At 39.9% G+C, this 18,110-nt stretch overlaps 1 protein-coding gene across 6 annotated transcripts in view; it reads right to left on the bottom strand.

Moving 5' to 3' along the window:
* Positions 1-18,110, bottom strand: part of AGAP1 (ArfGAP with GTPase domain, ankyrin repeat and PH domain 1) — a 507,914-nt gene that overhangs the window by 147,283 nt on the left and 342,521 nt on the right. For all 6 annotated transcript variants that reach the window (XM_075000598.1, XM_075000599.1, XM_075000597.1 and 3 more), the window contains one exon: positions 4,178-4,339. In XM_075000598.1, the coding sequence (XP_074856699.1) occupies positions 4,178-4,339 (162 nt within the window). The remainder of the gene's footprint in view (positions 1-4,177; positions 4,340-18,110) is intronic.

The raw sequence follows: 18,110 nt of genomic DNA, 5'->3' as shown, positions 1-18,110 counted from the left end.
TGGAGCTCTCTTAAGATCTATAAATTGTATGTAATAGAGAAAAGACATGACCAATAGTCCCCAGTGATCATATCAAGTGCTAGTAATATCAACTGATATTTTCCTCTGGAAGACCAAATTTCCTACACAACCTTGAAATGCTTCGTAATTTGAGCAACTGCTCATGAGTGGCCAACAACATGTATGCCAAGCAAACAAAGCTACTTCCACTTCTTAATACAGAAAATAATAAAAACAGAAATAACAAGAACTCTCGAGTCTAAATACGGACAAAGAGAATAAAATGAAATTTGCAGAAGAAAATGGAAGCTGTACTTCCTTGCTTTCCCAAGAACAAGATGGAACCAATGGTCAGATGAACAGAGGCAGTATTTAACTTCACTAAAAACATGTGTGAAGCACACACAAAGGATCTTGTCTTAAAGTAAAATTTAAGAACTAAACAATTAGGAATAGCTCCCCAGAGATCATAGGACCCTTCTGTCCCCTAGGACTGTTAAGCCACAGATTATCCCTTTCAAGAAAATGATTAATCAAAGAAAAAAAAATCACAGGCTTCCAATCACATTCAAGAAAACCCATCAGCCAATAGTTGTTGCAGAGGTAATTGTTCTAAATATATCAATAAACCTAAGATGCTCCTTCATTGACTGCAAACAGCAATTTCTTTCACAGAGGATTATGAGTTGATGTTCATGGTCTTACTTCTGCCATTAGGATGACAAACAGTTTAAGCTACATCAGGATCTGACATGTAGATCAATTCTAGGTCCATAAAAAATCTATACAAGAGGTTTCCAGACAGGGATTTACTGCCATCAGTTTTTATTCTCTTGCTGCTAAAATTACTTCTGTCAAACAAGAGTATGAAAAAAATGTAAAAAAAAAAATTTTTTTTCACGTAGTCCTAGAACAGTCTTTTTAAATTCAGAAACTTAAAGATGAACATGCTACTGCAGTTAAAATTATGTTGAGCAGCATGTGGTATTCAGCTAAATAGCGATCCAAACCTATGATTCGCTCACTATCAGGCAGACAGCAATTTGAAACATTGAACTAAGCTGTCTAGATTTTCTCTAAGGGCAGTCACAGGCTTCATGTTACCAGTGCCAAATTATATTAGACATTTAATTTTAAACCTCAGGTACTTAAATGTAAAACCTTACAACAGTAATAGTCATAAAGCAGTGGGGCATTCCATTTCAGAGAATGGATTTTTCTATTTTTTCCCCTTTAATTTAACCAGCACCTCCTGTTTTGTGGCTCTGCCCACTACAAAGTAATTTATCTAATTAGGAGATGTTCACAGCTGCTTAAAAGACAGAAGCCCCAGGAAACCAAAAGGTCTGGATAGGAAGACTTTGAAAAGTTCTCCAGAGCCACACAAAGTATTAATTTAATATGAAAAAAGGTGCAGAGAAAAATTGAATCCCAATATGTTATTTTGTCTACAATAAAACCATGTGACAATAAGCAGGCATATTCTCCAGTACATTGGCATTTGAATTCCAAAAGATGCTTAGCTTCTCCCTATCCCTGCTGCTTTCACAGTGCTATCTTTTTATGATTCTAAAATTCAAAACCTTTTATTGGGGCAAAAAAGCTGAAATTAAAAGGGTTTTTCATGTGTCAACTGCCAGCATAGAGGAGAAGTTCTATAAGCTAAGTGAAAGAAGATACACTGATGGAGATGAATCATGTTTGAGTTTTTGTAATAGTTTTATCTACCACAACAGATGTTTATGTTGACATTTGTTTGTCTAACACTGTCCAGTAGCGTTGACCTAGTGAAAAGAAGTTCTTCAGTATTTTCCAGATGTAAAAGCAAGTAGGACATGATGCAAGTATCACTTTTCTACCATTATTTACTTCTCAATCTTCCTATACTCTTTCAGTAAAGGTATCACAGCTGACCCTGGCTATTGTCTGTTATGATCCAGAAGTAATTACATATGATTGCCAAGTCATAAACAGAATTAGATCTTCTTAATGTAAGAAGAATAAAATGTAGCTAGATGGAGGTAAAAAAGAAGGCCTCTTTTTCATGCCAGCATAAATTACACACTCGTGAATACTGTAGGGCTTGCCAACATAAGGGACAAAAAAGCTAAGATCAGCAGATACACCCAAAGCAGGAACAACTGTGTCCTGAGATCCTTATAATCATCACTATTTAAAATAAAAATTTAAAAAAAAAGCCTGAAAAACCACAGCTTCTTTTGCTCTAATTCTCCTTCCTAGTCACTACATCCTATGTTGCTCATCCTCTTCCCCCATTTCCTCTGTTCTATGTACCCTTTTGCTTTCCACATTCCTATTCTACATTTCATTGCTTCTACCTGTATTCCGTGGGCCCTCCACAGTGCATCACTTGCCTCTCTTTGAAATATCACAAATTTAGTACTTGTCTAGTGCTTTACAAACATTAAGGAAATCCTCAACTCTCCACGTGAGGTAGGCATCATAACCCCAGTTTACAGATGGAACTACTAAAGCAGAAAAGTGAGGGCAGAGACAAATTGTGTTATACCTAAGATTGAAATAAAGTACTCTCTCGCATTCAATCCCATATGTAGTCCATGGGCTCACAGCACCTTTCATGCAATTCAGACAGTCCCCCTTGAGGCTAAAGCCCAAACTGTGAGCTTAACAGAGGAACGGCCTCACCTTCAAACAGTTTGTTGCAAGTCTGTAGGGAATGTGTAGCAGTTCAGGCAACACCTTTGATACAACATCAGATTGGTCTGGGATCCTTTCAAAGATTAAGCAACCAAACACAACTGATTTGTTGGCACCACAGACTATCGTTAGGTGGCTATATGAAAATAATGGATATACCCTTTGATTCTGTGGGACAAATCACTATGAAAACTTGCAAATCTTGTGACTGGTCCACATTTTCAAGTCTCTCTTCACAACAGAGACGACTAGAAATGTCTTTTAAAAATCAAACAGAATAGCCCTGACATTTGGCAATTCTTCCAGTCCATGTTATGGAGACAGAATTCACACATCTGAAAGGCTGACTCTGCCTACAGATAACCAATACAATTATGAGAATAAAATATAATAATAAATAGTTCAAAACTTATGTCCACAAACACAGGGAATAAGGGGATGAGAACTACATGTCTCCATTTACAGTTGCAGTGACAATATCTAGGAAGCTATGCACTTAGGGCTTGTCTATACTTACTGGAAGATTGACCCACTTGCAGTTGATCTTCCAGAGTTCATCTTTGCCTGTCAAGTGAAGACATGGCAAAGATCGGTCTCTCTGGGCTTGGCCCTTGACCCCTGTACTCCATGCTACTGCATGGAGTAACGGACATGATGTGAGACGAGAAAAGCTTGGATTTCACTCGGGAAGTAAGTCAATTCCAATACGTCAATTCTAGCTACACGAATGTCATAGCTAGAATTGCGCATCTGAAATTGATTTATTTTCTTAGTGTAGATTTACCTTGAGAAAGCAACACTGGCTTTGCTATGCTTTTAATAATTTTGGGCCTGTGTGTTGTCAACTACTTGAGGCCTGAAGTTGAACAAGTTATGCCCTTCCTGATGAAGTTATGCTTGGTGCTGCCACAGCCCTTCTAACCTTTCCATGCCACAGGAAGAGATGTTTTGTCAGTTTAAGTTCTCTCTCCGTCCTACCGTTTTTGTTCTTTTTAAATGGTTCCAGCTTTGGTTATGGCAATGTACCCACATGAGTGACATCAGTCCTCAAAGAAGCACCCTAGCAAAAAAACCCAATGGCCGTGTCTACACTAGCCAAAAATTTCGAAATGCATTTCGAAGTTTACTAATGAAGTGCTGAAATACATATTCAGCGCTTCATTAGCATGTGGGTGGCCACGACACTTCGAAATTGACATGGCTCACCGCCGCGCGGCTTGTCCAGGCAGGGCTCCTTTTTGAAGGACCCCAGCAACTTCCAAGTCCCCTTATTCCTATCTGCTCATAGGAATAAAGGGACTTCGAAGCAGCTGAGGTCCTTTCGAAAAGGAGCCCCGTCTGGATGAGCTGCGTCAATTTCAAAGTGCTGCGTCCGCCTGCATGCTAATGAGGTGCTGAATATGTATTTCAGCACTTCATTAGTAAACTTCGAAATGGCCATTTGCATGGCCATTTTGAAGTTTTTGGCTAGTGTAGACGTAGCCAATGTGTCTCTTACCACTGCTGATGCCAGAGTTTGCAATGACTGTCGCCTCATTCCACTGGTCAGCACTGGAAACTGAGTAGGAACGCTGATGCATGCCATCGGGGCGACTGTTGAAGGAGACCAGACTGATCCCGCTTGCCATCTGAGACACAGATGTACTAGTAGTCACATTTCCTAGAAACAGCAAAAAGATACGTTACTAGACAAGCCACTGGTGATTTACATTAAGGAGAATAAATCTGATATTACAATCAAGCAGAGACCATGCTAATTTCATTCATGTGCAGAACAGCAGCACTGAATGCAGTGCTTCCTAAACTTTTGGAAGCTGAGCTCCCCCTGCCTTTTCCTAGAAGAGGTAAATATGTGCAAGCCCCCCAGTGCATCCCTGATATATACAATTAAATGCTAATACATCTTAGCTTATATATCCTCTGCATTGTGCTAGCTAGTGCTTTATACTTGTGTAGCAGGCATGTGTGCTAAATTAGTGCATAAAAGACATGCTGGAAAAAACTCCAATGTTTAAAACTAAGAAAGCATAAGCAAACCATCCCCTAGTAACTTTTACAAAAGCAAGTCCTGAAAATATATCATGATCCTCTAAGTATAAGCATGTAATATACATATTTCGATTCCTATTCCATTTCAGTGCTTTTGGCTTTGTTCAGTGGTGGATATGCTATGTGTATTATATATATCAAGAAGAAGTAGAAGTATATAATATACATAGCATATCCACCACTGAATAAAGCCAAAATTGTGAGATCGAGGGTGTCGGTAAATAAACCATATCATAAAATCAACTGTAAGTCCATCTTCTGCAGTCTTCTCAGTATCACCAACATGGAGGCCAAACCCAGGGGCAAACACCATGCGTGGATGGTATATTGTTTGTTACAAAAAGTCACTTCTTGATAAGCAACAGCCTACTCTTTATTCCTAAAGTGGTTGGCTGTTTAAAGTTAATACACAATAAGAACAATAACCTGAAACATTGTATTTTAATTAACAATGGACTTAGTTTTCATGATCCATAAAGACCATGACACATGATAATTCAGTATCTGAACAGCGACCTAGTTGAGTCAAGTTTAGACAATCTAAATAAAACCATCTTCATGAACTTAGCTTCTGCTGGTCTCAGTCTACCTTTTCCGCTCTTGTTTGACACGTTAAAAATTTCACTGTACAAGTTAGTTTTTAAACACATACTCCAATACTGACATAAAATTTTCTGTTTAAACAAATATAAAATATTTTTCAAGTGTTAGTTTCATTTTTTTAAGACTGTTGTAATAGCTGCAATCTCTTCCTTGCAGACTTTATCAAAAGACAATGTGGATCCATTGTCATGACCATATTACAGCAGGGTTAAATAGGTTTAAGAACACTCTAAAAAATCAGATTTCAAGCATTTAATATTTTCACCCAAAACAAAATAGCTGGTAATGGTTTGCATCTATTACACTGGTCACAAGTTAAATCCAGAACAGGTGAACACTTATTTTGAGCCTGTTTGAACATCCAATTTAAAGCATTTTACTAAGTTTCGTATCACAATATCATGTGACAGTACTTTCTGAAGAGGCATTTGGAACACGTGTGACATTCAGCAACAAAGTTCTGCCTACAGAACAACATGCGTTACGGGGAAAAAATGCCCTGCAAGTGGTTGTGGGTGTACAATGTCATCTTCCCAGACTGCTTTGCCCTAATGCCCCCTTGCCACTGAAAACAGCCATTTTTCAGAAGTCTCTTTCCCCGATGAGAGAAATTGTTTGAGTTGCCTGCATTACAGAAAGAGGCAGCCTTTTTTTATTTTTATTTTTTACGCTAAATCATATTTATGGAAAGAGGTAGCTGTTACAAAAGAGATTTTTCAAGAGACTTCAAACTGACCTTAAATACAAGCGAACAGAGAAAGAGGCAGAAGGAGCCAGGTTTGAAAGAGAGAGAGAGAGAAATTTGTGAGCCATCACCACAGAAGTGAAGAGTGGCCATTTTTCCCCTGGTGAAAATATGAACAGTTATTAAGAAGTTAAAACCCATGATGCTCAAATGGAACAAAGTGGATCTATGCAAGCAGTGAAAACCTTCATATTATTCTCCAGGAAAGAAGGAAAAGGCATAGAATCCCAGAGGGCATTGGTGTTTAGTGGTTAGTGTGACTCAAAAGAAGAAGAGAGAAAAGACAGAGGGTGTTGGTTTCTAGTGGTTAGTGTCTTCTTCCCCGGTGAAAATACACCAAACAGGAACCATGAGACTAGGGAAAGGCTTCATATTATTCTTAAGGAAGGAAGACACACTACCACTTTTTCATTGCATCTGGCTGAAGGTGTCAGGTTTGAAGTAGAGAGAGAGAGAGAGAGAGAAATCTGAGTTGTCACCACACTGAAGTGAAGATGCTTTAGGGAGGCCAGTGCACTGACGTCTTCAACATGAGACAAGGAGACTGTTAGAAGTATTAGCTCCAGACTCATTATGAACCCCCAAGATTAAATAGAATAGAAGGGAAGAATCCCAGAGGGCAGAGCCACGACCCCATCAGAAGTAGTAGTGGCTCAAGAAGAGAAGGCAATGTTAAGGAAGCATTAGAAGATAGAAAAGTTGAAGACTGAAGGGATTTCCTTGCATCTTTTGATAAAGAAGCCTCAGCCCTAGCAACTGCCTGTGTGTGAGAGGGAAAGGAGAGAGACAACCCACTAGTTCCATTCCATCATAGGAAATCCTTCCCTGAGCCACATGATTTGGGAAGGGAGAATACGGTGTGTATGTCCCCTAGTCGCATTCTGCTTCCGTCCCAGTGAGGATAAGCCCTCTCAAGCAGTAAAGCCCTATGCAGGACAAAACATGGCGCTGTCTGGAAGCATGGTCAAGCACAGCCCAGCCGCCACATGGTGTGGTGGGAGGGGGCTAGTCCGCTAACTGCATGGCACTTTGGGGTGGGGGAGCTGCCCAGTACAAATGGGCAGGACAGAAAACAAGTTGAGCAACCTGTTGAAATGGTTCAGCCTGCTGGGTGCTCCCAGAACTCATTTAGTAACAAGGTTATTGTGCTTCTTTAAAAAAGCAAGCTACACTCCTTCCTCTGAAATCCTCCCCATGCCACACGTACTCTGTATGCCCCTGAAGTCACGTTCTCCTGCTGTCCCAATGATTCTTGAGCCACGCTATATGACTGGCTGTATGGCAACAGCAGGGTGCTCCCAGAACTGACCATAGGAGGGGAAATACATTTGGTAACAGAGTTAATCTTTAACATCACTATTCTTTAAAAAGGGAGAGAATGAAATACAGTCCCCCGAATGACTGCTTGGGGGAGCCCTGTAAAATGTGAAGGGGAAAAAAAAATGTTTCTTGGCCTCTGCTGCTAACTCCTATGCAGGGAAGCAGCTCCCTCAAAAGACAGGGCATGCTGCTGTCTGCAGGCATGGTCTGCACAGCCCAGCAGCCACGTGGGTGTTGGGGGGAGCTTGATTTTCACCCAGCACCAATGAGTGTCCCTGGTGTTTACTCAGCACAGATTCATCCACCCACACAGAAATGAGATCCTGGCTCTCTGGATGGCTCCATGTTGGGGCTCTTTTACAACCTTGAGAAATCATGATTATATATGATTGCCACACTGTCCAGAAAGAAAATTAATTTAAAATGCCAGGCTTTTCATTTCCTACTTTTTGCACACCTGGAGAGCAGCAGAGGTGGAAGTGGACAGAACGAACGCATTCAAGGCATTGTGGGATACCTCTGGAGACCAATAAAATCGATTTAAAGTAACGCTGTTCCCACATGAGCATTAATTCAACCTTGTAAATTAGAACTTGGCATTATACTGCATGAAAAGGGCAGGGCAAGAAAGTCAACTTTAGTGTCCCATAAAATTGACTTAATGGTATTTGCAGTGAAGATAGTCACATTGTAAAGCTGAGTTAAGTGCCTTAAAATTGACTTTATGCTGTAGTGTAGACATAGCCTGGGATAATTTAGCTGGGATTGGTCCCGCTTTCAGTGGGGGAGAGGTTGGACTTGATAACCCTCCGAGATCTCTTGCAACCCCATGATTCTATGCGGATCAGACACACATGGACACACGTACCAGAGAGCCCAGAAATTACCACTCGTGAATCACTTAGCTCATCATCACCTTACCATGCTATTATTTTGCAGATGTGTATAAGCTGTGGGAAGGCTAAGCTGTATTGCTTTGTGTTTCTGATGAGGTCCCCTGGAAATCTGTCCTTGCCACAGTTTTATTCTATAAAATAATTGCTGGTAAAGTATGCAGATGCAAAATTAAATGAGTGGTAAAGAAGAAAAAAATCAGTGCTATGGCATTAAAGTAGGAAAGATCAGGGCTCTTAGCAAACACAATCCTTTGTAATCTCTTCTTCAGAGCAAATTATAGCACAGGTGATCTCGTGGTCCAGCTGAAAACAAACAAACTCACAAGAAGGCCTACAGATCAGGGTGTGAATCAAAAGCAAAATGTTGCAGCCAATCTGGTCACACTATGTTACCCAACAGTCTTAACAGCTGTCCTGCACTGCTTTAATGTTCCAGTAAGGCTTATTGTTGCCCAGAATGGTGGTTGACTTGTGTATTCTACACATGGCTCTCTTGCCCGCCTTCTGACCTGTTCTGTCTTTAGGCCACAGCGAGGACATGAATGAGGGCACACATTTCAAAGAATAGACTGTCATTACATTAAAGATACTTAATACACATGGATTAAATAGCCCACCTGCCTGTGGAAGTATGTGCTGTTCTCATGCCTCCTACTTGCTGAATTTGGGGCATTAGATGTTGCACGCTAGAAATTCTCCTCTATTGTTTCGGAATCACATAAATTCTGTCACGATGTACCAATTTAGAAGCAGCTGGATGAATATATGTTAGGCCTTTTCACTTTTTCTTTCATCTGGAAACAAAACACTATTTGCACTTCCTGGATCTCAAAAACCAATTTCGTATCCCATTAAACTCCAACTCCCTTAACTTTGTGCACTGCATTGAAGTCCTCTCACAAACAATTGGTATCCTCTCCCTATACACGTATTTTGAGTTCCCTCACTTTTAAGTTTGGGCTATTAAGGAGAGTAAAGAAGTTTACATGTATTCTATTTTACTTATTTTAGACCTTGTTTGCAATGTTTTTCTAGGCTTGTCCTTAAATTTCTACATTAGTCTTAACTTACTAATTAGCTTAGTTGAGCAAATCCACTATTCAGGCTGACAGATATGCACCGCAATAACCTGATCTCACATTCCTGTTCACCATGGCATCTATTTTAGCAGCTTTAGAATATGATAGGTAAGCAACTCTAGAAATGCGTTAGCGGAATTAGGCCCCATTGAGAAACTCCTTGGAAGGCATCTCAAAACACATTACAAACAGCACCCCATATGATGGTCTGAAGAATGATGTTATGTAAATCCATTTTTAGCCTTTAACTACTTCTCACTTCACGCCTACTAAAATGGAAAGAATATTTTTGATGTATTCTTGCGAGATAATCTTCACAGCAGAGACTGAGAAGGAGAAAACTGGCATTCGAAAGACAAGATGGAATGTTTTTGCCAGATCATGGAACAATGGAAAACAACTTTTAAGCATCTTTGCTTGAATGACATATTGCCATCCACCTGAACTGGGTGGCTGAGTGAAAGTGAGGGTTGGTATTTGAATGCCAACAATTCTGTCCTTTTATCTAGGTTTAAAATGAAAAGGCCCAAACAGTCACATTCTAAACCTTGATAGGACACAACAGCAAAAATTTTATGGTGAATATCTATCACATGTTGACCATTACATTTTAATTGCAGCGTTCAAAATTTAATATATTGCTTAATCTTATTTTGAAATAGTTATTTTGCCTGTGAATTTAGTTTCTCTACAGAGAAAATTAATTGCTTGGCAGAATCATATACTGTCTATTCAAATTCTTGACGAATTTTTTATAGTTAGGAGCAAATATGGCATGACCTGGCAAGTTTACTTCTTGGTGATCCATAACGCTACCTAAGCCAGCTTTGTTTTGTGTCCAGTGATGCAATTTATCAGTTTTTTGATGGACCTTGCAACTGAATAGCTCCTCAATCAATCACAGGCAGGTGTACAATTTTCAACCTTGTTTGAGGTCTTTTCTTTATAAATAAACCACAACTGCATAGAAGTCCCCATGTGGTCACTGACATATCAAAAAGGCGGATCAGCCTCAAACTAAATTAGAAATAGAGTTTTCTTGAACTTACTCTGAACAGACACAGGCCCAATCTTGTGAGTGACGACCTTATTTATCTAAATTGAAATATTCTCCCAATCTATTGCTCGTTTTCCACCTCCTTTTGGCAAATTATTATATGCCTGGACACTTCTATCTGGTTGTGTCAAGTTGACAACAATACTATTATACTCGCATCCCAATAGAGCCTTGTCAATGGCAACTGTTGTTCTTATGGACTTGTTCTGCCACACGAAGTGTCGGGAAACACTCCTACTCACTTTCCTCCTCCAGGAGGCAAACTCTTCTTCCCACCTTCAAGAAGCAATAGTACTTTAATTTCACATGTCAAAATACAGAGTCAGTGGCAAGGAATCACTGCAGTCTCTAAAACAGGACAGCCATCTCAAAATATGAACCCAGCTATGTTCACTGAGAAGTAGATTATGCACGTTATGGTAACATATATCTTACAAAGTGGGTTTAAAAAGCCTTCATAACTAAAAACTTTAGAAGCAAGGGCTCGTTATACTATTACATCTGTCCCTCCCTCTGACTCTCTCAGTGTATCAATGTTAACATGAAATACATGGTCAACTACACAGTCCATTCCATGTTATGAAAAAGCGCTTTTTCAAATGCATCATATATGCATCAGCTGGTTGCTTAAGTCGATTAGCAGGGGGCAGTTAAATTACTATGCTAATCCATGTATTCTCAGCACTATTTCCTTGATATGGATATGTGTATATGCTTACTGGGAAGCCTTGATTAGTTCAAGCTTCACTGTGTCAAAGGCTCCAGTTTCTTTCCAAAGAATAATTTTAGCTATACTCACAACTCTAAAGTGTAGCAGCTGATTTGAAAAGGTACTTACCTCTACCATATGCTAGTTTTCTTTAAACAATTTGCATTTCAAAGTGAACGTGGCATTTATATTTGAATGAATATCAGTATGTTGCCAGAACCGATCTCAAATGAGCAAAAAACGATGCTGGTTTTCTATAGAACAAAAATGTTTTTATCTACCAAAGCAGCATCAAAAGAAGAATTCCTCTTTCTAGCTATAGAACATTTAATACTATCTTTTTCCAATATTATAGCATATTCTGTTATGATACAGTTATAGATCAGTCAATTACACTTTCAAAAACAATCTTTTCAAAGACAAATCACAATTAGGCTCCAAGGCACAGTCCCACTTTTAGTTAATGCTTAAAAATATCAACTTTGGACAAAAGAAACCAAACAGTCCTGTACCACCTTAAAGACAATTTTATTTATTAGGTAATGAGCTTTTGTGGGTAAGACCCACTTCATCAGATTTATAGACAGAGATTTTTAATATGTGGCACTAGAATATGCAAGAGGAATGAAACTTATGCTTTATTTACTAATTAAGCAAGTGTGGACAGCATCGAACTGCAAAGGGAGTTCTAAAGGTTTATTTGCCCTTATAATACGCCCAATGTAGATGGATGAAAATAGGGTAGCTTTGTTCCCATCAATGCCTATATGAACAAATCATTAATGGGAAATAAGCAGCTGGATTCTGGGGAGAATAATCCTGCATTCACATGGTATACACTGCCTGAGTAACAGTCTTCACAAATGTCAAAATCGCTAGACATGAAGGAACTCAAGTGCATGATATTTAGAAACACTTTTTCTATTCACTAATTTTCTATTTTTCTAATCACTATTGAAGATTTAGCCAAACTCATGATTTCATGCAAGCCAGTCAATGGCCTATCTGGTACCACCTAATCAATTATAACCACAGACAACAAAAATTGTACTTTATGAAAATTTTCAATAAAGATAATCGTGTGTAGAGTGAAAGTTCTTATTCCAAAGCAGGAATTAGCTCAGCAGAAATCCATATTTTGTTTGCACAATTTTAGACTCTGATGAAACGCTAATGGTAAGTGCATCTGTAACTCCTGTCTTTGTTCAATGTATTTCATCTTTGCAAAAAAAAAAGCGGGGGGGGGGGGGGCAAAAATGTTATTGTGAACCATCATTGGGCAGCATGGGTCATTTTAATGGACACATCACTTCAACTAAGCCTTCACCATCTGGTCCACTCCCTAATTACAAACGCAAAAAGAATATAATTCACAACTGTACCATAAAAAAATTGAGCGACAGATCATTTAAATGCAGGAAGCGACCTTCATTCATGGCAGCCTGTGCACTTGGGATTTCCCACCCTCCCCAAGGCAAACAACTGAGCTGTAGGAGGTTTTTATTCAGGGTGCATCCACTGCACTGTTTTCAAAGTAAGAGGTAACTATCTGATTCCAGAGGTTGGCAATCTACCATTATACATTTCCACAAGAAATGGTGCCTGTATGAGATCAGGAGAGAGATTACACTAGAACACAGGAAGGTAGGGCACAGGGTGAACTCTAGCAGATCACTCTGCCTTCGCTACATTCACAGTTTATTTGTGCTATGCACTTCATGATAGCGATGAGTTTCTCTTCCAAAAGGAAATAAACCTCTGAAGGCCAGAGGGCTCAGCTCCCCAGCAGTTAACACTAATGAAAAATACATTAGAGCAGTGGGTCAGGAAATCCTGACTCCTGCTATCAGAGGGTTAATTGTACCAAATCATCTTGGGCGAATTTATGTCACAAGCTACTGCATATTCCTGAAACGCCCTCTAATTCATTAAATTGCACTGTCAAGTAGATTAGACCAGAATTTGGCCTGCCATTACAATATCCTGGACAAAAAGCATCTGTCCTTGGAGTTATTTTGGGGATGAGGACATAGAAGAGGAGAGGGAAAATAAACTTGTTTTGTGAGAAGGGCTTTATGTTCCCCCCCTTCTTTTAGTATTACATTACTCCCAATGAATCCAAGTAGGCTGAAAGCACCTTTGGCAGACTAACCCTTGGCTGGGAGACAAGTCATCTTCCAGCCCCTTCTCATTTGCCTCACACCCTCTTTAGTGTCTGCAAACACACATGCTGTGATGACCTTCCGCACGGCGACTGGAAAAAGCCCCTTGGGAATCTGACAATTTGTCACCTAGGAGCCCATCATAATTCTCTCAAAGATAAACAGTACTAACTTCCCTCCTCTTGCTGGTCCAGGGGCAGAATTTGTGCCCACTGCTGTAATCGAGATGCACCACTCCTTGCTAACTGGCCTGCATCTTGACAAAGCCATTCAGAATGAGTCAGCATGGCACCCAAGCTTTTTCACTGGGCCTCACAAGGGGCCCAAATAATCCTGAACTCCTTCATCAAAATTCCTGGAACTCAATTTCAATAATTCTTCCAAAAAATGTTTTTTGGTGTATTTTGATGCCTAATGCCATTTTCGTAAGTGCATTACTTTGTGCAATTTCAATCCGGTTCTTTCACAGTCAAGTAATCACACCAAATATCAGAATAAAAGTCTGAATCCCTGCAACCAATATTCCCTCTAATTTCTTCCACCCATGTGCAGAATAAATTTTGTTATGTGCATTGAAGCATATGCAGATGTGCACCACCAATCGAGACACATGCTGCCGGATCTGGGAGCTGTGGGCATTCTGCTAATCAGGTGCACAGCACCTGAATCTCTCCTGCACTGATGCCCAAGCACTCAGCTTACAGGGAACCTACTGGTCTTGTAGGTAGCCACAAGCTAAGGGCAGGTCTAAACTACAGCAGAAGGTCGAATTAAGGTACAAAATTCTGGCTGTCTCAATTAGACGATAACCTTCCCTACTGTGACTGGAAAAAGCCCTGTGGGAATTTGACAACGCCACCAAGGAGCCCACAGTAATTCTCTCAAACAAGACAAAAGATGCTACCTTCCCTTCTTCTGCTAGCCCAGTGGAGGAATAAATTATGTAAGTAGAACAGTGACAGAGATAGCCGCATTAGTCTGTATACTATCAAAACGAAAAAGCAGTCCAGTAGCACTTTAAAGACTAACAAAATAATGTATTAGGTGGTGAGCTTTCATATCCCACAAAAGCTCGTCACCTAATAAATTATTTTGTTAGTCTTTAAAGTGCTTCTGGACCGCTTTTTTGCTTTTATGTAGAGTCTGATATACTTTAATTCAGGCTTCCACATTATCTCCACTAAGGGAGGTCAACAGGCATGTTTGCACCTATCGACTTCTCTTACTCCTAATGGGGAGCAGGAGTACTGGTTCTGTTGCAGGCGCTCCGTAAGTTCAATTTAGCACATCCCTACTAGGTGGGCCAAATCGACCTTCAGAAGATTGACCGTGGCAGCATCCATCTTTCATGTAATGAAGATGTACCCTAAACAGCGTTGAGTTTAATGAACAGATGGGAGGACTCCAAGAAAATACTCAGGTGCTGCAGGAAGTGGGATTAATGAGTCAATAGGAGGGAATGTGTTTTCTTGCACTCCTAAATATGAGGCATGAAATTATGTTTTCACATGTGCCACTTTTGGAAGCAAAGTAAAAAAAAAAAAACCACCTACTTAGCCAACTGATTTAGTTCAAAATCCCCTGGAACTTTTCAAAGTAAGGACATTTGAAGCTAAATCATCCTGAACAAACTTTAGTTTGCTCGTATTATATTTCCTTTGCACTGTTTCTAGAGGCCAACTAGTCATTTTTTGAGCAAGTTCTGTTTAATATTACTGTTTGCAGTAACATCCTATCCGTGGCTAGGCTGCATTCTTTGCGGGTTATTTTTGCGTGGTAAGTATTTGGACCCAAATCATGCCAAAAGTTATACATAAGCTTAACATTAGACACGGGAGTAGTCTCACTAAGTTCAATAATGTACAGGACCGCCAACAGCAGGGCGGGAGAGCAAAGGGGGGGCAGTCATCCAAGGGTCCAGCCCCTCTGGGCATGAAGCCCCTTTGAAGGGTCACAGCAGTGCTATGCTGTCACAGCATGAGTGGCTCTAAGGGACCATGGTGGGGGGTGGTACCAAGTGTTGACTGACCTTAGCTCCACCCCTTCTACGGGTGGCAGAGCCGTGCCCCCCTGCCACCTTGCCCAAGGGCCCATCATGGCTGTTAGCACTGCTGCTAACATAACATCAGTAAATTCAGAGAGTACTGCTCCCCTGTGTAAAGCTAAAGAGACTCAGACACGGGTGCAGGTTCAAATGCTTTGGGATCTCCACGCAGACTTATAAAAACTATTCAATAATAACTGCAGTGGAAAGAAACATCAGCTGTGCATTAAATAAATCACCTCTAAATGGGATACAAATACCATAGGACTTGAGAAATGGGACAAAAACTAAGTTCATACTTACTGTATCCATAAAACAGACTTCCCCAAATTCCCACCCATGATTGCTGTCCTACAATTACTCATGCTTAGTGCACAGAGAATATCATTATTAAAATATCTTCTGGACCACTTTAAATTAAAACAAAGAAACTTTCTTTCAAAAAGAAAACAGCTACGATTTTGATGTTACTTTTTTTATAGCTATTACCACTGTAACAGCAGCTTAGCGAATGCATGTCTGCAGTGTGAGCAGTTTTGATAAACAGCCTCTGCGGGCCACACAACGGGGATAATGTATCCTTAAGTACTGCCAATGAGCTGCCATTCTGCACAGCCAATTACTTCTGTGCGTCTGTCACTCAAAGGAAAAATGACTGAGCCCATTAGATCAAACCTTTGTCACTGTTCCTAATGCACTCTTAGGCCTCATTAATCTGAGGGAGCAGCAACACAGCCGCCGGTGCCTCATTGCCTCCCCCACAACAGGACCACGTGAATCCTCTCATCTCTCCCCCAAGTGCACCACGTTAATCAAGCTCTCCTTATTACCCCAGTCCCTGTCACGGCGGAGAGCGCTCTCTCTCTTAAATGCTCTCATTATGGCCCATCTTTAGAGTCGGCTGAGTGGAAAAAAAAAAAAAAGAGAGAGCAAGAGAGAAGGAGAAGGGGAAAAAGCAAGTCCGATCACATTAATATTCATGACAATAATTAGTATTCTAGGTCACTGAATATTCATGCTATTAGTTTGGTTTTTTATGGGTTTGCTGGATGTCCTGATTGCTGGAGTGTGGAGGAAAACAGCATGGCTAGGACTTTAGATGTCAACGGCACCTCAATACTCCATACACATTTGTGCATTTTTTCTCCTTTTGATAGATCAGCTTCAACCCCCTTGATGGCTTTAATATTTTAAAATCACTGGGGGGAAAAAAGAGCTAGCAGTTTTGCAACGGTATGAACAGCCAACTAGTTAGTATTGCAATATGTAACAGTCCAAACTTGACAAGATCATATTAGTGGGACTGTGCAAATCTGTGATTTTATGCAGGATACAGTGCAAGAATACAGTGAGGCATAAAAATCACTCCGCATGGAACGAATGCAGTCTGATCAGCAAAGGAACTCATCTATTCTGACACCGACATTCAGGTCCGTGAAAGTTCAGACAGTATTTCTAATGTTTGTCTTGCTAATTGTTATTACACTTCAGCCCTGTTTATGAACTGAAAGGAGAAGGAAGCCCAAAGTAAACAGAGCACTTACTGACCCAATAAAACCTTCTGCACACTCAACATCTAAGCAAGACATTTCTAAATGAACATCATGCTGATTTAAAATGAAAACCCCAAAACATTTGCTCAAGAAGCCCTGACATTTCCCTCCCTCTTCTTTGACACGCACAATATTGAGAATAAGTGCATGTTTATTTCTATCTACTGCTGGTGAGGAACAAACAGTGTCATGAAGGAACTGCAAAAATGACCTTGAGGGATCACCCTCCAGCAAGAGGAAAGGGTAATCTCCAAGATATTTATTACGTTTTTTGTGTGTCAAGTGACCAAAGTAACAATTTTTTTAATTTGGAGGATGCCTGCATGTTGCTGGACTATCAGCAACAGAATTAGCAAGAGAAATAAAATGATTTATGTGAGAGTCTTTTGTAGAAACCCAATCAAAGGAAAAGAGACTTTGGTGATTAATGGTAAAATCTGAACAAAAGTCACTGAGTTTCCCATCTGCAGTATAATCATTTAATGTGTGCAAGTGAAAAAGGAGAGAAAACAGTTCAGGTTAACTGCATAATGTTGTCTGGAGCAGTGTTTCTTAAACTATGTTCCACAGAAACCTGATGTTCCATGAACAACTTGCAGATGTGCAATGCACATTAGGAAAAACACATTGGTGGTATATATTTTCTGTTATTGAAACCAGATACAATGTTACTTCTTCATTGCTACAATACCTGATTAAATTACTTTTTTGTTTTTGCTGTATATGTTGCTGTTTGTGTCTTTTTGGTCTGACACTTATTTTCTGAAGAAAATTTTCATAGGTGTTCTGCATAAAAAATACTATTGTTTGGTGACCTGTGGTCTCAAAAAGTTTAAGAAACCCTAGTCTAGACTACTGGACTAGGCTAAAATGACCCACACCCCTAATGCTAACATAGCATATTGTTAAACTATTCTCCAGATCTGAAGAAGTGGGTCTTGTCCTGCGAAAGCTCATCACCTAATAAATAATATTGTTAGTCTTTAAGGTGCTACAGGACTGCTTTTTTTGTTTTGTGAAGATACAGACTAACGTGGCTACCTCTCTGAGATTACAGTAACACAAAAATTAGGTCTTGCTTTAGAAAACATTTTTTCTTGCTTCTTTTTCGAATACTCTCCATGCAGCCAACTCCATTCAAAATATATTTTAAAATGAAAATATTCAATGTTAGGACAATAATCCAGCATTCTGGGCCATGTAATTTCATTGCC

Source organism: Carettochelys insculpta, chromosome 8 (genome assembly GCF_033958435.1).
Source record: "Carettochelys insculpta isolate YL-2023 chromosome 8, ASM3395843v1, whole genome shotgun sequence".
NCBI classification, from domain to species: Eukaryota; Metazoa; Chordata; order Testudines; family Carettochelyidae; genus Carettochelys; species Carettochelys insculpta.
The sequence above is the reverse complement of the archived record's forward strand: the minus strand, read 5'-3'. Positions and strand labels throughout refer to the sequence as shown.